At 42.7% G+C, this 23,064-nt stretch overlaps 1 protein-coding gene across 18 annotated transcripts in view; it reads left to right on the top strand.

Annotated features, from left to right (window-relative positions):
- FOXP1 (forkhead box P1) overlaps positions 1–23,064 on the top strand; it is a 376,283-nt gene that overhangs the window by 195,497 nt on the left and 157,722 nt on the right. For 15 of the 18 annotated variants that reach the window (XM_074550350.1, XM_074550351.1, XM_074550347.1 and 12 more), the window contains one exon: positions 17,870–18,051. In XM_074550350.1, coding sequence (XP_074406451.1) covers positions 17,881–18,051 — 171 coding nt within the window. In that variant the 5' untranslated portion in view covers positions 17,870–17,880. Of the gene's footprint in view, positions 1–7,732; positions 7,856–8,592; positions 9,231–9,254; positions 9,535–17,869; positions 18,052–23,064 lie in introns of those variants that run through there. The other 3 variants (XM_074550352.1, XM_074550357.1, XM_074550359.1) reach the window with 3 other exon arrangements.

The following is a 23,064-nucleotide window of genomic DNA, read 5'->3' on the forward strand; positions in this document are numbered from 1 at the left end:
CCTTTGCTGGTGGCCAGGTCATACAAATAGGTGCATGCAACCCTCATGCCGTCCATGACCAGGGGAGGGGCGGAAGTAGTGGTGTTTGTTGTGTTGACATGAAGAGGCTGCAGCCCCAACAAGGACTTCTCCTGCTGCTCACAAGGCTTGTGGCTCAAGCCAGATGTTTTGCTGAAGCAACTTGACGAATAGCTGGACGCATCAATAGTGGGAGATTAGCATCTCTGTAATTTAAAGTATTTTACTCCCTCCTCTCCCCCGAGTATCCTGATGTTCAAGGCTGCCAGAAAGTGCCTGTAATCTTGCCTTTTAAGTCAAAAGTGTAGGAGAAGGACTGTTTTAGGTGTCTCTAGGTGCCCAGTTTGCTGTATGGTGCAGAACCGTGGGTACATCACATTGCTGAGGCTGTTCCATATGCAGATATTATGCCTGTTTTGTGAGTAAGTGTCTGTGGAGCTGCTTGAACACAGATTCCTATTACTGCTTGTGGGAGTCGGAATTTTGTACTCTTGTCTTCCAAACCGTGTTCCATCCAGCAAGCCCTTAAAGTCTTGTGAGACCATCACCTTTGCATATTTTGTCTGAAAAGTCTTCGCGCGCAGTTCCGCGTGCCAGAAGCCGCATACTATGTTTTCCTAAAAATTACGTTCGGGTTGCCAAAAAAATTGGTGGGAACTTGCAATTTCCGAGTTACAAGTTCACACGCCAACTGCGAAAGGAGAAAAGCCGACGTGCGAGGTTTTGCAGAAGCCTGACTGTCTCCCTTCCGGCTGAGCTCTAATCTGTGCTCCCACCGGTGTCGTGTGTGCCGACAGCCGGAGCAGGCACCGGGGCTGGCGGCTCCCTTCCAGCGTGTGGGCAGCCCGAGCGGCACAGGCAAGCAGGAAGGGAAGGAGAAAAAGGAGACCGAGCTGCAGACTCAGACTTGGGAAGTAATTTCAAGCCATGCCTTGGCGGATGGGAAATTGGGTTAGCGTGGTCTTTGGAAAAACGCAGGTTGGGCAATGAGAAAGGAGCGGATCGCCAGCGGAGCAGGTGGTCGTTTACAAAACAATCCGTCTTTTTACGTATTTAGTAGGTCTTGAAGTAACGGCTGGAAGAGATCCGTTTGTTGCTGCCCATGCTCCCCTCCCAATTATTGAAAATAGCTTTTGCACATCCTGATTTTGTGTGCTGAAATATTTTGGAGTTTAACTTTGTTATTTCATTTTTTAAAGTCTTCAGTGGTTGCATGTTTGACAAGGCTTTGTTATGCTAGATGTTATGTTATGATCTGGCACACAGAGCATTAATTCCTTTATCAGCTCTGTTTCCTTTACAGTTGTTCATTTAATTGAGCTCCTCTGTGTATTTTGCAAAACAAGATGCATTCATTATAACTTGCAGACCTCAGATAGTATTGTAACATGCTTCAGAAAAATAGCACTTTTGTAGATAGTTGTGGAAGTTGGGTGTTTGGTTTATTTTTCAGATGATGGGAGGAAGCAGTAGCAGAATTCTTGCATGCATAATCAGTCAGAACTTTCCAGAAGCTCTTTATTCAAGTTATTTTCTTTTAAAGCTGTGTTTACTCTAAGAATTCGGCTGAGGCAGTTGAAATATGTGGCTGCAGTGGGGAACAAAATACACTGTATGTTTTGTTACTCTCCTTGTTCTGCTTTGACTTGTGCAAACAGTTTTAATCCAAAGGAAGAGATCATACGGTCTGTGACTGCGGTATCGTACAATCCCGTTTAGGGTGCAAATTACCCTCTTATGGTACATCCTGACATTGAATAGTCTTGTCTGGAATAGGCTGTAAATAGAGTGTATCCTCCTCTTTCACAAGCCCTTGGAGCAGGAAGCCACATGCCTTAGCTCTACAGTGTTCAGGAGCCAGCACATCTGTGGGACCATGCACCTGCATGCGGCTGGAGATGTTCAGACAGTGTCTTCAGTGCAGAATTTGAACATTAAACACTCATTTCTGGTTGCAGACGGCCTCCACATGCTGCCAGGGATTCAGCACCAGAAAGGCCATTTCCTGGAGCATGGAGCTTGGCAGAGATTGTGAAGGACCTTCTCAGTCCAGGGTTGAACAGCTGGTTCTGGACAGGTCATGGGGCCACAGTGCTGTCTGTTGGGAGGCTTTCTGTTGCATTGGCATCGTGCATAAGAAAGGTTTGGGCAGCCACAGGAGTGCTCAGGATTGTTCAGTGTTACCGGCCAAGGCAAGCTGGAGAGGCTCATGTGGTGTCCTGCAAATCCTCTGTGCTGCTGCCTCTCCCTCTCCCAGCCATGGCTGATGGTGGATTGGAGGTGGGCACAGCTCCTTTGCCATGGGTGAATGCAGAAGGGGGATGAAGAACTTGGTTTCTTGCATCCTGACTCAAAAGTAGGCATATGCACTTTCTTGGGGGAGTTAGAAACAAATTGGTTTCGACAGAGCTTTTTTAGGGAGTTTTCTCAGGCACAGGATGAAATTTTGAGGTGAAAAAAAATCATGCTTCTTTTCCCGCTTCTCTATTGGGCCAGTGTGGAGAGGACCAACTGTATTTTTGGGTGCTTGGGATCCATGTGTGTGGCTGTTGAGGAACATGTGCTGCATGTACACATCTCCTGCACAGAAATGTGATAGGTGGAATCCTTGCCCTGGACCGAGACTGGAGCTATTCCTGGGAAAGAAAACATCAAGAAAAAGCTGGGGATGAAGGCACCTCTTCTGTCCTGCTTACTCTATTCTGGCTGATGTGAACTGGCGTGCTGGGTGCTTGGATAATGCGTGCGTGTGTTTGTGTGTTAGCTTACACACCAGTGTGCACAGACACATTTGGTTTCCCTGATGCATTGTGCTGTCCTTGCTGTAATCTGAGAACCACAGCCCTTGGACAGGGCAAGGCAGAGAGTCCATCTGTGTTTCCACAAAAGCTTAGCTAAGTGCATTTTTTTATATTGTGTTATGGGCCTGATTCTTGTGGGGGGTTAGATGCTCTCCGTTGTGGATGCCCAGTGTTTTTGCAACTCTGCTCAGAAGTTGGTGGTTACAGGGCTTTCTTTAAGGGGAAAAAACATTTTTCCATTTATTTCTCCATAGACTGAAACCGCTAAAGAGCCCTTGCTTAGTTTTCCACACACAAGGCGCACACTGATGGGAGCATGAGAGGGACTGCAGGTCTCGGAAGCCTGGAAGTGTGTGAAAACAAGGAGTCCTAATGAAAAGGGTTTTGCAATTTAATTGTAGTGGGTGTGCCTTTGTTTGTGCAAAGAAATGAAAGTGCTGGAGGCCGAAGTGCTTTCTTTATGCTCAGAATAGGGAGCAGTACAAACTTCCCTGGCCAGTTCTGCCAAGGTGCCTGAGACCTGCAAGTCCCTGCAGAGCTTTGGCTCCCTGCTCACCGGGACCCCATCCCACAGACTTTGAGCCTTCAGCCATCCAGCCTCGCAGGGCTCAGCAGAAATACCATGTTTAGCATGAAGGACCTTTCTTGGGTTCCTGAGTGCCTTTCCTCTTGAAGTGTTTGTTCATCTCACAGATTCTCTGCATTTGGGAAGACCATCATGTCCTTTGCAGTGGTTTTGAGAGTCATGACTTTCCCTCGGGATGGATCTGCACATCTCCTTGATGCCAGGGTTCTGCTTGTTCAAGGCAAGGGGGCTTGTTCCTCCTGCCCACTGCCTTGTTAACCCCTTTGGAGCAGTCCATGAGTCCCAGTCTGGTGCCAGGGGGCCAAATGCCCTGCTCCCCTCTGCATCAGCCTCCTGAGCTGCCCTGGGCCCCACAGCAACACAATCCATTTTAAATAGATGCTGTTTGCAGCATCTTGGACTTGCTGTGCGAGGATGAGAAATGCTAACATAAATTCTTTAAATAACATCTAGTAGTGTTGAATGCACAGAATTATAAAACATTTTTATATTCTGAGACTCATTTGCATCTCCACATTAAAAACTGTAGTTTTCTTCTCAGGGAATGGTTGCAAGATCTGATTTGTTTTGAAATCAAAGCTAAATTTGTGTTCTTGCTTTCCTCTTTGCCCTTCATTTGACAAATTTTTCTTGTTCTATAAATACAGAATTGTAAACAAGGGCTAATCCTTAGCAACAACCTGGAAAGTTAACATTTCTCTCCAGCTCCTATTATAATTAATTCAGACACTATGAATATGATGTGATTTACACATAATATTCCTAAGGCCAGGAGGTACTAATATCTTGTTAGAGAACTGAGGAAAAGAACATGCTTTTGTGTGTGCCATATAACATAATTGCACTGCATTTTCTTTCATGAGAAGATGTTTAAAGATGCTTTTTACTTTGCATTTGAAAAATGAAAGGCTTCTGCTTGTGCATTTGGCTGAAATTGTCTTAAATGTGTTTTCCCTCCTGCAGCAGTCAACATTGTCAAAACATTTTGCAAAGTACATTTTAATAATATGGGTTAGGACCATCATTATATTAATTTAATTCTCTGTGTGGGTAAATTCGTAAGATGCTTCCACTTTGTTGTAAAAGTTTTTCACAGTAAACATCGTATGTTTTCCCTGTGCAAAAAAGGAAGGAGATAATATCGTCAACAAAAGGATAAAATACCTTGTGTGAAAATTGTAAAAGTTTAGCTTGAACAGTCTTTCTCTCATGGTCCATCCTTGTATTTTATTTAATTTTAATTTAATTTTGTTTTGTTCTGTTTATATTTGTTCAGGGAGTGTTTTTGTAGTGTTAATCTATGTAAGCCACATGCAGTTGAAAACTGCAACTCCCAAAAGGCTGTGATTAAAACATTATGGATGTGGCAAACCACAAATGCAAAAGGAAGTTTACATTTAGATTTTCTATATAAAAAATATTATATTTGAGTTTTGTAATACCTTGGTATCGTGGTCAGCATTGCCATAAAAATTCTGTGTTATATGGAATGATACAATCTGTGAAGCATTTCCCATTATGTAGACACCATGTCTTTAAATTATAGCAATTTCTTAAGATTTTAAAGCAAAATGAGCTCTTAGAAGTGTGATTAATAGCAGGGAATGAGGCTAACACTGGGTCATCAGTGGCACTCCATTACAAAAAAGGTTGGACTAATAAAAGCATCCATCTATTTGACCAATAAAGCATTTGAATGATATGCTTATAGTTTTTATCATAGTGTAGTTACTTTGTACTGAATAAACTGTGATTTTACGTGCTGGAAAAGGAGCGTGGAGCAGGCAGCGCGGCTGAGGTGAGAGCAGTTGTCTCAAGTAGGGAAATATCAGGACTTTTATGTGAAGCTTGATGTTTTCAGAAGCCTTCAGGTTGCAGTGTCTAAATTTTTGAAGCTGCTGTGAAATATCTAAATCCCCCGTGACCCGTGCCTGCCTGCCCACAGTCATTCGGAGAGGCTGGCCCTCGCTGTCCTGCAGGGAGGGGAGAAAGGAGGGTATTGTGTGTAATCATTAATTCAGAGTTAAGTCCCCGGCAGCCCCAGACATCAGAAATACTCTGCTGCAGCACAGGAAATGGGGCAGCACTTCTGTTTTCCTGGTGTGCGGACGCCAACCCCGTCCTCGAGTCGCACCTTTCATCCTGCCTGCTATTATGCTGTCAACCTGATGTATTAAAAAATAGGCAGTTGCCTGAACAATACTGCATTTGGGTTTTATTTAAATACCTGTCTTATTAGTAGGTTGTACTGATTTCATGGTTTTGAACCTTTTTTTTTCTTTTTTTTTCTTTTTTTTACTACAACAAAAGGCTAAACATTTTCTGAAAAAGAAAACCAAGGTTCTTGGCCAGCTGTGGATGTCCAGGATTGTGCTGTGAAAAAAAGTAACAAATATTCTAAAACTTGTAAAAAAATGATGAGGGGGGAGGCTTCTGGCCATCATGCTGTTTGCACATGAAATGGCAAGGGAGGGGAGATTAGTGCCAGGGCCAGCTGTGACCTTGGATGCTTCATAGATTTGAGACTGGGATGATTTTCCTCAGTGCTTGGCGGTGATGCTGGTGCTCATCAGAAGGTAGGGGTGAACCAGGGAGGGACAGTGGTGCAGCTGGGAGGAAAAAGGACCCATGGTATAGCCCACAACTACATCCACTAACCCCACCTGACTAGTGCAACATCCTAAAGGGCTTCTTGTACATAGGAGAGGGGTGAAGAGACCCATGGAGGTCCCATGCAGGGATTGTGTCAGGGCAGGAATGTAACCCGGAGCCCTGGATTAACCTCTACCATTAGGACCATCCATCTTCTCTCCCTGTACTTCAGATCTTTCCCGAAATCCGTGTTCAGGATAGACAAGTTAGAGAAACCTCCCTGGAGGAACGCTGCCATAGGAAATTTCATGAGTATTACAGGGATGAGAGATGGGGAAGAAAAGGCTTTCTGGAAGGTGGCAGACCCAGGGGATTTGGGTGTCCTGAGCACCTTGAGGACTGAAGTCCCAGAGCCTCGGGGCCAAGAGAGGGATGTTGGATGGGGAGCAGTTGGGGGCAGTTGAGGTTTTGGTTGCTGAAAGACATCCAGGGGGCTTCTGGGTTAAAAAAGAGGAGCTAGGGAGATCTACAAAGATCAGAGAATGGTGATCAAGGGGGCTGACGGTGGGAAAGAGAAAGGAGGGAGAAGAGAGCTGAACCGTGGCTTCATTGCTGCTGCACACCCCTGGCATGGCCATGGGTGTGTGTGTGAATGACTCGTGTCCATGGTCATGCTGGGCTGGTTGGGCTGTGTCAAAAGCTGTTGTTTTGCTTGTTTGTTCTAGGAGTGAAATGAAAATTTTGTACCCCACCTTTTGCAGTTGTTTTTCTGGGTTTTCAATTGTTTTTGTTTTTGTTTTTTTTTTTCTAATGCAAATGGATCTTTCACATCAGTGGTTTGGCCGGTAAATCTTGTTTTGTGAAACACTTTCAAGTGTTTTCAGCTCCTTTCTTTCCCCTTTATCAGAACAGATGCACAGCTCTGTATTTTCCCCTGCTGCCTGTTGTCTCGAGGTTGCACAGCAAGACTGCAAAGGCTTTTTTGTTTGTTGTTGTTGAAGGGGAGGAAAAAACCCTCAATCCACAGAAGAGTTAACAGGATTTCACTTGATGTGCTCGTTTATGCAATGAGTAATGCGAGGTTGGTAACAGCAAATTGTTGTTTATAAGCAAACATGGCACTGTGTAAACAAGACGGCCTGGTCCCCAACTGGTTTGATTTCATGGTGGTCAGCAGCTGATGCATGTAACGTACAACCTTTCTGCTTCTCGAAATGTCAGAAGAATGACTATTTGTTTGTCTTGAGTTCTTCCCAGCTGTTTACTCTGTAATGCATTTGCCTCAACCTTGATTCCCTAAGAGTGGCCCCTTTCTCCTCCCTACTCTGTTTACATTAGTCCTGCCCCGAGTGTCACCTATGAAATCTGTTGATTATTCCACCTGGTTAATGTTAAATTGCTCTTGCAAGATGATGTGTTTGTTCATAAACACAAATGCTGGGCCCCTTGTTTACTGTACCCATGGCAGCAATCAGTTATTAAACAAATATTGCTTTGTTTGCGGGTGTGAGCAGCAGTTTATCCTGCAAGGTCTGGAAAAAAACCTTTAAATGCTGGGATTTTGATAAAGGAGAAAAAGGGGAGCTTGTCCCTGGAATGTGGCTGAAACTCACTTTGGTTTGCTTTGCTTATCTTTAACTTGGGTGAAGGGGCTAGAAAGATTAGCAAGTTGTTTGGTTTTTCCAAGAGATTTCCTTAGTGTAATGATATCTATCCAGTTGTTTGCTTTTTTCAGAAGGGAGAGAGCACTCCAGCAAGACGACTAGCACAGCGGTAGACGGCTGATGGCTAGAAAATCCTGCATGGAGCAAACAAGGAGGTAGAATGTCTAGGATAAAGGTGTAGGGCTATGAACCAGGTAATCACCCCAAAACTACGGCCTTGTGTTCTATGTCAGCATTTGGTCGGGGGCTTTTTGGTTTCTCTCTTCTCTCATATCGGATTTTAATTGATGCATGTGCCCTCGATGGGTTTGGAAAAGGCAAAGCTTTCAGCTTTACTTCTGAGGAGATCTGAGGAAAATCTGTTTTAGAAGCAGAGCTGTTTGAATGGAGAGAAAATACCAAATTTAAAAATGTGCTTTGTTGCTCCTCCTCCTGTGTGTGAGATGACGGAGCTGCTTTTCTTCTTTTTATAACTGGAAAAGTGCGTTTGCATCTGCTAATTTCTCTGTGCTGCCTGTTTGTTCTTTGGTTTCTGGGAGTCCTAATTAGAGAGAACCATCCTGGTAGTTGTTGCTTTTGGGTTGTTTTGAAAATGAGCAAGAAAAACTTGCTCACACCATCTTTGTTTTTCAAAATTACTGTTTGTTATTGTTTCTGAGTGGGGCTTGGATTTCAAATGCCAGGCAGGACCTGTTAGCAGTAACAGTAAATGGCTAGGGCTTTTCACACAAAGGGAGTAAACCCTCTCTGAGTGACCTTGAGAAAGAAACATTAACTCTTTTTGTCTGAATGTGTTGCCTATTCCTGTATATCTGAATTAATTTGTTAAAATGTGAAGGAGTTTTCTGTTTCTTTATATGTGAATTCATTTATTAAGATACCTTGGATACACATTCATAGAAAGCATAAAATGAAATAAATGTCCTCTTCATCTCTTGGAAAAGAAAGCAAAAAATATACTTAAAAATATATCCCCTGTATTCCCTAGTTTGCATCAGTGATCCAAACATACTGCTTGTTTGGGCTGCTGGAGCAGTGTCAGGGCTGGAGGGGAGCTGGAGGTACCTGAAGTGTGTAAGTGGACAAGCTGGTCATTAATTGACTCGTGTTACTGCCATGAATCAAACCTTTGCTACCTTGAACAAAGTGAAAATGCCATTGTGCAGAATTGTTAGAGTTGCACCTGGCTTTGAGGTGGTTTTTGACTTCTGGAGGCTGCTAGAGAGTTTAGATATGCTTTAATGGAGATGTGCATGGAGGGTGGGAGTCTAATTCATCTACAGCCAGCACTTGGTACGAGGTTTCATGTTATCTTGTTGGAGCAGTGCTGCTGCTGTCTGGCACAAACTGACTGTATTTACTAAATGCAACTTTGGTCTTTTATTTGGTTGAACAGTCACCTGTTTTTCTGTGAGGCAGACTGCAAGAGTTTGTGATGCAAGCTCAGAGCAGCGTGCATGCAAACAAATAAGTGCTGGCTGTGAGAGCAGCCCTGCAGTTTCTGTTCCTGTTGTGCACGGAGCAGCAGGGAGCCCCACAGTGCTGTGATGCCTGGGCTGGGATGAGCAGGTGGGTACCTCCCCGGGGACACCGACCACGGGGACAGCACCCAGGGCACTCTGCACCTCACCTTCCTTCTGGAGGAGTCACTCTGGTGCCACAGTGCTCCTGTCCATGTGGTAGCAGTCATGGATTCGCCTGGTGCAGTGAACTATGGCTTCTGGTTTGCCTTGGGGTTTTTTTTGGCCACTCGCCATTCCTTTTCTTCCAAATAAACTGATCCTGGTGATGGTAAGGATGATTTCTGTCAAGCTCACAGCTGAAAGACAGCTCTCCCCAAGAGAGAGGAAGGAACCTCACTCTGTCGATGATGGTATGTAAATGATTACATCATATTTGCCAGTCACTTGGAAGTGGCCCAGCTCTAGAGCTTTTATGCATCTATGGCATGAGCTTCATGCTGAATATGGATTTAATAGCTGTCAAGCTGAGAGGCATAGATTGAGATGGAGCTGGCTTTGCAAAAGGGGTGTATTTATCCAAGGTGAGACTGGGAGTAACTTCTGTGTGCATGTGTGAAATGAAGGGAGAATGCAAAAATCTAATTTGAGGAAGTTGGATTGTTCATTGTCTGTTTAATGCTTTGGGTGTTACCTCATGGAAGGGAGTGAGACCTTTTGTGAGACCTTCACAGCTTGGTATGTTTTAGTGCCCTGGTTTTTCATGGGGACCAGCTCCAGCTCTTTTGAATAGAGCAAATGGCAAACTTCTGAATGTCTGTTTCAATTCATTCTTCTTGGATTTGCTCCATCTCTGTTCTTACTGATTGTGGTCAGCAACACCCTCAGCAGATGAGACTTCCTGAGGGGTAACTGCTCTGACTGGTTCTCTGACAACTTCTTTGACCATGGTTTCACAAAAAGTCAGTGTGGCACAAGTGGGATTAGGCTCCTGATTCCCTTTCCCTTCTGCTCACCACAGCAGTCTGAAATTTCAGCTCCTGCAGAGCATCAGTCAGCCTGAGCTGCCTCTAGAGGATTTCAGGTGCTGTGGCCCTGATAATGCACTGCTGCTGGAAAGAAGGGATCCAGGCAGTGTGGGCCACACACCCAACAGTGAAAGAGGTCATGCCATTGCATATAGTCAAATAAGTTTAAAATTGTGGCAGTCTGCTTCTAGACAGGAGCTGCCATTCAGGAGATTTGAGGGTGGCAGGAGGACATAAAGGACATAAAGACCTGGCAAAAAGCCAGGTTGGTGACCATCGTGGTCGACAAGGAGGAGGTTGGGCAACCTGTGTTCTTCTGTTGGCAATGGTGTTTGTTGTACTTCACCACTTTTTGAAAGCCTGGGCTTTTCATTCGCTAATTTAGATATAGCTTCATGTTTTCCTGCTCCTTGCTTTTACTTTTGTCTCCTTTCTATGGCTCTGCATCACTAAGTAGCTCTCCCCCAGCGTCAGCAGGGCAGGGAGGTGAGCCGCCCTGTATAAACCAGGTGCCAGGGCCATGCCCGCAGGGATGCTCCAGGAGCTGTGTGAGTTGTTTCCCTTCCTGGGGTGGCCAGCACATCACCTCTGCCATGTGCTCAAGTTCCACTGGCCCAAGGCTTGGGATGAGTCCAGCCGAGGTGAGAGCATCAGGAGGCAGAGCCAAGGATGTGCTGAGGGTAATCCCATTTCTTCTGGACCCTTTATTTCCTAAGCACTAAATGAAATTTCAGATTTTAGATATGTCTAGACATATACAGTGCACGATAAAGTTGATAATACATTAATCATTTTTAACAACAGGTAATATGCATAATTTATGGTGTTACAGTGCTATCTTTTTTGATATTTATGATGGATAATGCTCAGTTTTTGCCCTCATATTACTGCTTTAAATTATACCACAAGAAAATTAATGAGAAAGTAGATTTATGGCTTTCATTTGTTTGTCAATTCGGAAATTAATTGGGTGTTAATTTTAGCCGTCCCTCATCAGACCAGGTCTTTAGTATGTGTGCATTACTTTGCATTCATTGAAGCCTACCTCCCATTTACTGTGGGTCACTAGCTTTGCATACATTAAAATAGCCCTCAGGCTCATTCTCTTGATTACTTTTTGAACTGCCATGCATTAGAAAATTTACGCCTTTCTGTTATAATTATGAAAATTCTCTATTGGAAGATGGTGCTTGCATAACAGCAAGTGTACAGTCTTGCTCGGCGATGTAAGATCATATAGCAAATCCCAATACGTTTTTGTTCTAATCCTAGAAAATAGCACTCTCGACAATCTTTGTTGTGCGAGTTTCATCCTTTGAAATTTCAAGGATCCATTTTAATGCATTGAATTACCTCTTTAAGCTGAGGAAATATCAAAGGATTTCACCTCGTCGCCGTCTCTTTGTTTCCTCTTTCCACACATCCCGTGCGCGTTCCTTCCCTTGCCTTGCTCCAGGTTTGCCTCTCCTCCTCCAAACCCTGCTGTCAGACGTGACTCAGCATCACTTTTTAGGACAGCGAAGCCTGATTTGCTCTGTTTGCTACTATTTTGGTTGATTCCTAAAGATGATCCTTAATTGCACTTTGAATCCCCTTCTCCTTTCTCCTACTCCTGCACAATTCAGCAACCACCAGTAGTGTGTAGGCGAGTGGCCTTCGAAGGGGTAAGCATGAAGTTTTATCCAAAAAGTACCCTAATGTACTGACAGTTGATCTATAGTTAGTTAGTACATAATTATACCTAAAATACACCCTGTCAGCAGGATAAATGACGGCTACTGAAAACTCTAAAAGCATGACGGGTGTTCACCCATCTGCAATGACGAGAGCGGAGGGGTTTGTAAGTTGAGAAAGGCTGGTGAGTTCAGCATGATCTGATTTAGTTAAATCATGCCATATGTTGGGATAGCTCTCTCTAATAGTCGTGCTAACCACAAACACAGGCAAAGAGAAGTCATCTGGTCCACCTGGCTAGTTTGGACTTCCCTCCCCGGCGTTATTTCTGCACTTAGCATGGTGGCAGCCCTTGAGCTGCTCATGTGAAGCTGGCTGATTCACAGTTAATTGTGACATGGTGTAATTTAGTAAATGAGCAGCTGAACATCTGTACGCCTTCCCCCACGGCACATCAAGCTTTACCTTACACAAGGCTTTTAATTTCCACTAGTGAATCCTTTTTCTTTCACTGAACTCATGGATGGCGGGATGGTGCTGCTGGCTGCCTCGCCAGCCTAGGCACAGGGTGTCAGCTGGAGGAGATGGGTGTTCTGGCATCAGCTGGGGGACATCAAAACATGTTCCTGGAAAAATTCACTACTGGTGGTGGGATGTGGAGCCTGAGGCGCATTCCCTGGCAGGGCGCTTGCTCCAAAGGTACCAGGACTAAAAGAGACCACCTGTGAGTGGGGCAGGGGTCTCCTGGGAAAGCTGTTGGGTCCTCATTCAGATCCCAGCAGTGCCAGGCTGGTGCTGCAGGGTGTTTGTCCCTGTGCTGTGGAGAGGCAGCAGCTTTGCTCCTGCTCTCTGTGTTCCCTTGCTGGTCGCACTCCGGAGCGCGTTTCGTTTTCAAGAGGTAAAATCCTGTCTTTGCGGCGTTACGTCGTCGTGGAATTCTTCCAGACCGCGTTTGGGGTTTTTTGTTTTGTTTTGTTTTGTTTTTAATAATTACATGGATAAATGCTCTAAAATTATTCCTGAGCTGGTTTTGGGGAGCTGCTTGTGACTGCTAGGTAGAACTTTTATTTATAAACCATGCACGTATGGATAGAATGCCTGCTGGAGAATTTCGGGCTAGATCGTGTGATTTGATCACTCACTTAAAACTGATTTTAGCATTGACTCTTCTGCCTATAAAAGTAGAAATACATTTTATAAATCTGTGTTGTGTTTAATTTACATGTCCTTTCATGGCTGGGCCAAGTTCTTTAAGGGCATTTATTCTGCTTCATATAAATAATTGATCAGGCAAGTTAATTTACTTCTGCCTGACTTGGTCAACCTTAATTAACTGCCCTAAAATAAAGACTGAACTTTTTGTTAGCTTAAAATCTTTCAGAAGTGTGGAAAAGGAGGGTGGTATTATGACAATATTTTTGCTGTAGCACTGGTCCCAGGGGATAGAAATGCCTAATGATCTTTATGTGCATATGTATTTGTAAACACCTCCAAGTACTAACATCTGAAATATAATCATGGACCTTGAAGAAACTCTGAAACACATGGGCTACATTGTGAATCTGTAGTCCATATTAAGTCTGGAAGATTATTTAAACAGGGATTTTAAGTCCAGAAGACCCCAGGGATTTTTTTTTTTAAGGTGATGATATGCTTAAAGATATAGATTGGTACTTATTGAGGAATCTTAAAAATGCCTCACCAGATGCCTCCGTGTATGGTGAAGCATCTAGAGACATCTGAATATCAGTCCCTTAGTCTTTCAGACCTGGAGTGGGTCCTTATTCTGACAGGTGCTTCAGTCAGTAAATCCTCCCTCATGCTGACATTAAACAATGCTGCTTAGTCTTCAGAAACTATACTGGTAGCAGAATTGCAGCAGTGGCACACTTCAGCGCCCACCTCCTGCCTACTAATCTCCATGCTTAACCTTGTTCATCTTAATAGGCCAGTGGAGCTGAGATGTGTATCAGCAGCATCTGCTCTTGGCGCTGTTATGGACTTTATGGACGCATTTTTTATGCATTAGCAAAGAACTTTTTCAGAATTAAGATTCCTTTAGGTTCTTTTTTTTTTACCTCAAAACATTGACACTAGAGTCATCGGAAAGATTATTTTGATTCAGGCATAGTTCACATCTGACCTGTGTTTTCTCAATTTTGATCATGTCCTTAAAAAATTTGCTGTCCCCTGCTTTTCTCCAGGTAATTTGGAAGATGATTACCTGTTGTCCTCCTGTTGACAGAGTGCCTTCTTTAGATTTTGCTTCGCTGAAATTTTGCTCCATTACCTTGAACAGAACATATTCACCAAAGAGATGGACCCAGCTGTAGGGCTTTGACTTTATGTTTGACTGTGCATCAAAGCTAGAAAAAGTTCTGTGCAGGTTAAAATGGGAATCTGAAGAAACTGATCACTCTTCTGAAATGTTTAAACCAAGCCTACATTAAGTCAGAACAGTTCTTTTATTATGTGCTCCTTGATTTCAGGATAAAGTTTCACAAGCTGTTGTTGGTACTGCAGCCTGCCTTTGGTCCCTTCATAGGGGAAAAAGATCTTGTGTCACCTTTAATAATTCAGAGTCATTCTGTATCCCTCATAACATGAAATGTCATAGAATTTTTCTATATATAGAAAAAATAAAAATACTTACACTGGTAATAACTCACATATTTTAAGCGCTAAAAATGCATTTTTCTTTGCAGAATTGATAAGAGAATCATTCTGCTTTCTAGAACACATGAGATAGACATAGGCTCTTCTGCCATTAAATTTCTTAAGTCAGAACCAGGTTTCCTGCCTGTCATGGAAGTAGTTGCAGAGTATTATTATTTCTTATAATAAATCATTATGCATAACAGCTTCTCCAGCACTGTGTTGGTCGTATTCAAGCCAGGATCATGGTTTCTGATACTTCACCTGGAGTTTCAGTTCAGTTCCCACAGAACCTAATTATGTTGCATAAAGTCAACCTTGCTTTGCATTTTTCTTACACAATTTTGAATGACAAACTTCAGTAATAGGCTCCTGTAAGTTCATCTTCTCTGTGCTGGGAAGAGACAATTATCTCAGCCATCCTCGGTGTGCGATCACCTCAGCTCATTTAGGTATGCTCAAAAAGACAAATAATAATCATTCTTGCAGAAAGCTCTCACAGGTTGATTTTTCATGACATGACACTTAATGATCAAACCAAACTGTGATTATTCATGTCAACTCACATTTGACTTCAGTGATGAAATAAACAGTTTTATCTTTTTTTCCCCTTGAAATACCAGTTTTCTATCGGAGGTATTTTAACAAAGTGCTTTTGTTTTGTACAGGCATCTAGTTGAAGGTATATAGAAGTTGACTGCTTGTAAATTGGTGAGGTTAAAAAAAAATGCCTAAAGATGTTCACTTATGGTTTTAAAATAATTTTTTGAAAGTTTAAACATGGTGCCTTAGCAAACTCTCTTTCCAGCTTAATTTCTTTGGTAGCTGCTGCCAGTTCTGTTGGGATCTGTAGGGTGGTCTCAACCAGTGGAGGGGCCGTGGCCCCTGTGCAGCTGAGCTGGTAACTGGCTGGGGTTCTTCAAAAGGTAAAACAGAGCATGAAATTTGTCATGGAAAAGGTTCTCAAGAACTATGATCTTTTTCTAACCAAATACAATAAATAATCCATCTTTTTCTTAGTCCTATAGGTTAGAAAAATTGTTGCAATTTCTACTGTTTTTTTCTTTCCAGGACCATTTTGCAGTCCTAGAGGCAATAAATAATTTCTTGACCAGTTTGGTTGTGAATTATTTTCTGTGTCCCGGAGATATTTCGCTCAGAAGGGCAAGCCAACAAATCGTGATCAGGCAGTGATGGATCTGCTCCTCAGTGGTGCACATTCTTATTGCTGCTGTCAGAGCTTTGCTTGGTGCTTCCTCTGACCCTACTGCTTATTTATCCAGGTTCTCACTTCCCATTTGTTGTATCAGAAGTTCTGGAAAATGAGATGTATTTCTTTGCTGTTCTGGCACATGGGTTTTAGCGTCTCTTTCCACCACAGTGGCTGCTGGACGCACCTTCCACCAATTCTTGAGTGTGTCCTTCCTCCATCAGCTTCAGTCTATGATGTGGGGACATGCCACCCACAATTACTGTCATGCTCCAAAACAGTCATAGGCATGAGTTCAACCCTCTAACCCAATTTTTCCTGGTGGTCATTGTTGTCTTCATCTGCTTCTGGGGTAAACTAATGTAGTGCTCCATTTTCTCCAGCTGAGACCTGACTCCAAATTTGGGTGGAAGCAGAAAAAAATTACATCAGTTTTTGCTTTTTGATTTGTCATGGGGTAAAAGAGGTAAATCCTTTTTTAGCAGTATATAAAATCCTTTTTTAGCATATAAAAATTGCCTGGTATATCCTTGAGTGACTTGAGAGCTGTCTGTAGATTCTCACTCCTGTGTCTTCTTCCAAAGCAACCTGTGCCATGCAGGCACTGCCTGGTGTGTAATCCAGCCTTGCCTGAGAGATGTAAACACTTATTTAGACCTTATCATGCTTATGGGCTTTCCTTACAGTGCTGAAAATGAAAAACACACCATACTTGGTGTGTATCAGAGCAGGATCATGTTAAAATCCAAAAGCATTTCCTAGTGGTGTTGGGAAAGCTGTAGGTTTGTTTAGATCTCTGGAGCTTTTACAGAGGAGTTGACAGAACTTTACAATGAGTCTCCAAGCCCTTTTGTCCCCTGGCATAATTTGAAGATTTAACAAAACAGATTGAAAGAAGTTTCCATAGGCCAGCTGAAATTTATTTAAATGCAATCAGAATGTTTGAATCTGTCCTGCTACCATCCATGTGCTTGGTTTACTGAATTCAAACGGGTTCTTCCTTGAAGATAAAACATCTTCTTTCAGAGGTGAAGTAGCCTGCACTGGGGCATTTGGCTCCCATGTCCATGCGGTTAGTGTGGGGCTGGCAGCATGCTTGGGACACACAGCTTGGCTTTCCATACCCCATCTCCCCTGGGTGGGGGTGGAGGAGGGATGGGCTGGTGGAAGCCAGACAGGTTAATGGTATTTAAATCCTGGAAGCTGAAGCTTAGCAGGTGGAAATACTTCTAAAACAAGTCATCATAATATCTCTGAGTTAGAGCTTTGCAGCTGAAAACTGGCATATGTGCTTTGTGTGGGGAGTCTTGTGCACCAATGCTGATGTTTGCTCCTGAGGGTGTGTAAATCCCAGGGGTGCTGGGGTGAGGAGGTGGGGACTCATCCTCATCCTCATCCTCATTGAAGGCCTGTGACCCACTGATACTCTTGGTGAGCTCAGAGTGTGAAGCACCCAGGGACAGGCTGACACCAAGAGTCAGTAGAGAGGGCTGGCTGGAGGGAGCTGTGGCTGCTGAGATGATGTTCAGCCAAAGAACACAGGAGGCTCCTCACTGTAATGCCATAACAGCATCCAAATCCGTAGCCAAAAACTTGGCCAACAAGAGTAATTCTGTGAGCATTTGTAGCAGTTCTCCTGAAATGAGAAGTGATGATGGTTCAGCACATCCCAGATTAAGCCTAAATTGCTTTAGAGTAATAAAAGGTGCTAATTTGGCACTATCATGGTATGAGTGAAAACCAAAATAGTGAATGCTCTACTTCACCTCCATGCCCCTACACAGCATATATCACATTTTTGATATTGTCCATCATATGTTGCCAAGAATGACTCATCCGTTTCAAAGGAAAGCATCCAGATGTAACTAGAGAAATTTAATTATGGATTCTGTGTGTTCGTTCAAAAATATTTTTTTTTCTCTAAGGGAAAAAAGATGTTGAGCAAATAATACTATATTTAGAAGAGAACTAACTTACTAAAATTATAGCTGTACCAACGGATAAATAAACATAAACTAGTAGCATGAACCATTAATGAAAGATAAATCGTATGAAGGAAAATGACATATGTTTACAGTTTTGGCAGGATTTAAAACAGGGCATGTCTCCTTATATACAGCAACTGTTTTAACAGCTGCTTTTTTTTTTTTTTTCCCCCTCCCCTCCCCTAAATTATTTCAGGTTTTTGAGTCATGATGCAAGAATCTGGGACTGAGACAAAAAGTAACGGTTCAGCCATTCAGAATGGAGCGAGCGGTGGCAACCATTTACTAGAGTGCAGCCTGCGGGAAGTGAGATCAAACGGCGAGACACCTTCCGTTGAAATTGGGGCTGCAGATTTAGCACATCTCCAGCAACAGCAGGTACTGTAAGATGCATTACAAGTTTCCTACCTACAGGAAAAGCATGAAGCATTTAACCCCCCCACTCCCAAGCCCTTTGTACTTGCCAGGCAGAGGATGCTTTTGGGACTCGCCTGTGACATTCTGCGCGTTTTTGCCCGTAGGGGATTGCAGTCAGTCGTTAGTGTAAAGGGAAACCTTGGACTTCTCTTCCGGGGCTTCTTTTTGTAATCATCCCCTGGAAACACCCAAAGATCAGGGCTTGCTTCCGTTGCCTGAATGTGTTGAGTCTGGTGGCAGCGATTGGGTGAACTGCTGTATACAAATAACTGGTTTCCAAAATATGTCACTGGGTGGAAAATACGCTAACGTTAAGTTTTGTTTTTGCAACAAATTTTAATATAACCTAGCAACCTCTATCAACAGAATGTTTTCTATTAGTGAGGAAGGCTGCAGAGGTATCTGCTGCGCAAAATGTCAGAATAAATAAATAAATACATTTATGTCAGTGTTCCTCAACTCCAAAGAATCAGAACCAAGTAGTGTGTTTTGCCTTGGTATTTTAATTAGTGTATATTCTGGGAAGTGACCAAATTCACCAGTGTAAATTATCCGCATAATACGGTTTGGCTTTTTCTTTTCCCTGATAAAATTCTGAGGCCCTCTGAGGAAATTTTACACCAAAGTGCTGGGCATGTATCATTAATGTGTTTGGGAACAAAGGCTGCAGCAGAGCCATGGTGAATACACTCATGCCTAACCCTCACTTTCTCTAATGCAATAAGGATTCTTAAAACCTTTTAAATAAGCGATTGGCAGCTGGTTAAGACTCCCCTAAGTGTACAGTGATCTTTTTAGCAGGTTGTTGTGGAGAAGAAAAAAACCTGTGCTCAAAAACAAAGCAAAGTGAAGGCTTGAGGAGGAGCAGGGCACCCCATTTGCCAGCCTAAGACAGAAAGCTGCCATAATTAAACAAGTCAGAAAAATGGATGATACTAAATGCACAGACTTTGGTAGTTTCAATCATTTCGTCCTACAGGTTTTTACTTGAAGTGAGAATACCATCAGTGAGAAAATCACAGCCATGCTGAATTCATTACTGCAGTAGTCACACAAAACCATGGATAAAATTTCAATAACTGCAGGCCACAGTTGAGTAAACAGTTGCACTGAAACTTAATTCCTGTTGACTTTTCCCTCATTCTTTGCCAGGGGCACATTCTGATTCGTAGTGCAAAGACAACAGGGGTTACAGCTTTGATTAATATAGGACAGTAGAAGAGGAGTAAAATATGTTCAACACAAAGGTCTCATCTTAAAAAAGGCTTAGTATCAAAATGAGTTAATTACGCTGTGTTTTCCATAGGAGCACTATGGAATTTTCCAGTGAGGCTTTGTGCAGAGAGAAACAGGGAGGGGGGATCATGCAGACGTGCACACAGTGGACCAGAATGGCTCAGACCTCTGCTCTTCCACCATGAACTGACCCTGTGCCGGGGCTTCTCCAGAGCCATCCCAAGGCTTGTAGCTATCCCAAGAGCTCAGCATGTCTCAGATAGTGTTTTCACCTCACATGCAATGGCTGGTGTCATTCAGCCACCCATTTGGTCAGTTAAGGAGTGGCACCCATTCATTCCCAGCCCTCCCCAAACAGTGCCCAGCACAGACCCGAGTGCTCAGGGCTGGGGATGGGATTGCCAGGCTCAGGATTGCTTTCACACAGCTCTGACTTTAGCTTGGAGTTTATTTATCCACTGCCAGTACAGAGAATGTGGCTGGGGATCTTGCTTTTCTCCAAGTTCTTCAAAGACCTTTATGTTCTGTGTTTGAATTCTGCTGTTAATTGTTTTTGATGACTAACTTCTCCATGGAGTTTATCTTTTATAAAGCAAGTTGATTGCAAAGTTTAAAACAGTTATTAAATAAAAAAAGGACCAACAAATCCAGTCCTGATAACAATAAGAGGGTAATCAGAGCTAGCATAAAAATATCAACCTTGGTGTTTGGAAAACATTTTTAAATGCTGAAAAGAAGAAAAACCCCGTTGTTTTCAGACAGCTAATGCAAGCATTTACAGATACACATACAACATGGAGCATAATGTTTAGATGTTTCCCCGTATACAACATATGCTCTCAGGTCACTTAACAGAATGCGTTCTACAAAACACTCCTTCAATACAAATGAATGAGTTCTGAATTAAACAGCTATTTCTTAAGAGCATTTCATTCAAATCTTTTCATTTTGCCACCTGGCACTTGTTTTGTCTGAAAAAAAAAAAAAAATCAGTGGTGGGTAGTTTGAGCTTTGCTGCTGTGGTTAGTTGTGTTTTCCTGTGATGAGCGTGGCAGAACAGTGAAACCTGCATGTACAATGGCTTGTGAAAGCATCTGTGCTGAATTCAGGGTCACATTTTTGGTGACATTTATGAATTTATTAGGACTAATAGCTTTGTTAGTATGAGAGAGGAAAACAGAAATACTTGAGGGGTTTTTTAGGAAGTTTTAATGGGTTTGCAGACTTGTAAACATTTTACCATGGAAAAATATGGAGCACCACAGCTGTTCATATGTTTGCAGGAGGAATGTATGGTGTGATCACTCTTGCTGTGAGTACAGGGAAGACTTGTAGGACAAGTTTTATGCTTCCCATGTCGTGTTAGGGTGATTCTGTCATGCAAGGAGACAGAGGGTGATGTGATGCTCAATTATTTTAGCATTAGCAATCTCATAAAATGTACTGTTAAGCTGGGAGTAGCAAATGTGGGGATGAGTTCTGCTATTCATAATAAAGCCAAGTAATTCCAACTGATGTTTATGTTGGTGAAGTAAGAAAGGCAAAGCAATACAAGTGACTCTTCAGGGATGGTATGTCTGTGGAAGAGTTGGGTAAAAGTGGAAATGCATATACATGTCACCCTCAGAACCAGAGTATAAGAGAAGGGAACTTTTTTCAGTATTTTGGCCCTTGCTGGGGGTGGCAGAGGTGGCATTCCCACTGCTGCTGGCTCCACAGGTGCCAGAGGTCAGCATCTCATGGCAATGATTGTCAGGATGTGGGGAATAGGCAGGGGTTTGGTGACCTGCTTATAGAGTCTGGGACAGGCTTGAAGGTTACCTGGATCATTGTACTTCCTAAAGAGATGAAGCAGGGATTTGGTGTGGGGTCAGCTAGTGGGGCTCAGGAGTTCTGTCCCAGAGTGCCCACGGAGGCAGCACCAAGTGACAGAACAGAAAACCTGGGAACAGAGTACCAGGCAGAGTCTGGCAACATCTGTAGGCTCTGAGGCATCATGAAAAACATTTGGGAGGTGCAGAATGGGTGTTGGAGTGACCCACAAGCTGAAGGAAGATCAGGCTGGGCGAGGGAAGCTTGGGCAGAAGGGGTGTAATGATGGGGTGACTCCTGCCTACCAAGCAGTAATAAATAAAGACTCATAGGGACAAACTGCCTTTTAATGTTCATGATCACAGCTGTAGTTGCTTCAGTGGTTTCTGACATCTCCTCAAATAGAAGGCTTGATGCCTCAGTCCTAGACAGCTCTTTTTTTTTTTTTTTTTTTTAAAGCTTATAAAATAAATATTATTTATTGCATTTTATTTTTATCCTCAGGACTATTCATTAAAGCGTTCTTCACGTTATTAGCAGTGAAACAAGACCATGAATTGAACAAAGGGAATGATTACAAAGTTGAATCCTGATGCATAGCAGCAAGACACCAAGTGCTGTGTTGCATGGTGGCAGAAATACAAACCTCTCCACATCAATAGCCGGATCCACTTTGATACCGTAACTTCAAGTACTGCCCCACGAGTATAAAACTCAGTATCTTTGTCTAATCCAGAAAGCTTTTGAACTTTGAGGAGGTATGACTTTAATAGTAATTTGTTGACAGATTAGCTGCAGAGATTGCAAAGGGTTTATTTTGCAGAACTGGCAGGCTCCTATCAGTGTTCTCTTAAGGAAAAAAACACACACTGCTGTTTTGCAATTGCTTGCATTTATTGACAAGCTGCGCTGAGCAGGCAGAATCGGAATGTTTGGATAATGTAAACCTATAGCTTGTCTGATGGAGTGTAGTGTACTTTTAGGTAGTGCATAGATTGCTTGATAAAAAGGGTTACAAGGTGGCCGTGTTTATGACAAACTGGAATGGAAATACAAACGCAACTGGTATGCGGAGAAAGAAGGAGGAGGTTTATGTAAAGAATTATGGGGAAGTTTCTTTTCTTCACTTCGTCTTTCAGCTGTACTATACTGTAATTATGAAGTGTCACTTCAAGCTTTCTGAAGAATTTAGATAAATACTATTTTTGCCATGTGTCCACCAAGTAAGGAAAGAAGGGGGTTTTCCTGTTATATCCTGTTTTGTGCTTTTATTCCAGTAAATATCTGCAAGTGAATAATACAGTTTTGTTCATATATAAAAGAAGGCCTGATAGACAAAAGAAATTCGGACTAGATTCTGGTCTGTGCCCAAAACAGTGCCTGCAGTTGGGCTGTTTGTGGTGTCTGTGTGAAGGTGCCAGAGTTGGGCCCTTTGCCAGAGGTTGTTTCATGAAATGTTGAGACGTGAAGTGTTAGATTGAGGGAATCAAACTCCAGAGGGAATATATGGGTTCTTCAGATTTTGTTCATGTTCAAAGACAAGGAAAATGTACAAGAAATAGGGGATTTGGTGTATTGTTGAGAGGCTGTTTTAATTGGGCAGATCAAAAAGAAAATTTGACTAGAAAGAAATCTGAGTATATTGCAGTGTAAATGAAAGAAATGCTCTTTTTTTTTTTTTTGAATTGGTGAGTTTCATGTTATTTTGAAAATATATATCTCTGTGAGGAGAGGTTACAGACCACATCAGGAGTTTTACAGTCCCATTGATCATGATGTGGACTTATCTCTGTAGAGCAAAACTGCTAAATTAGATCCAAGATAAAGTCTTTGTTTCATATTGACATAACTGGGTTAGACCAAAATTGTTTGTTAGACTTAGAAGGGAGCGTCCGTGTTGAGTCATTTTGTCCAAAGAGACATAAA

The sequence above is a fragment of the Zonotrichia albicollis genome, chromosome 12 (genome assembly GCF_047830755.1).
Source record: "Zonotrichia albicollis isolate bZonAlb1 chromosome 12, bZonAlb1.hap1, whole genome shotgun sequence".
NCBI classification, from domain to species: domain Eukaryota; kingdom Metazoa; phylum Chordata; class Aves; order Passeriformes; family Passerellidae; genus Zonotrichia; species Zonotrichia albicollis.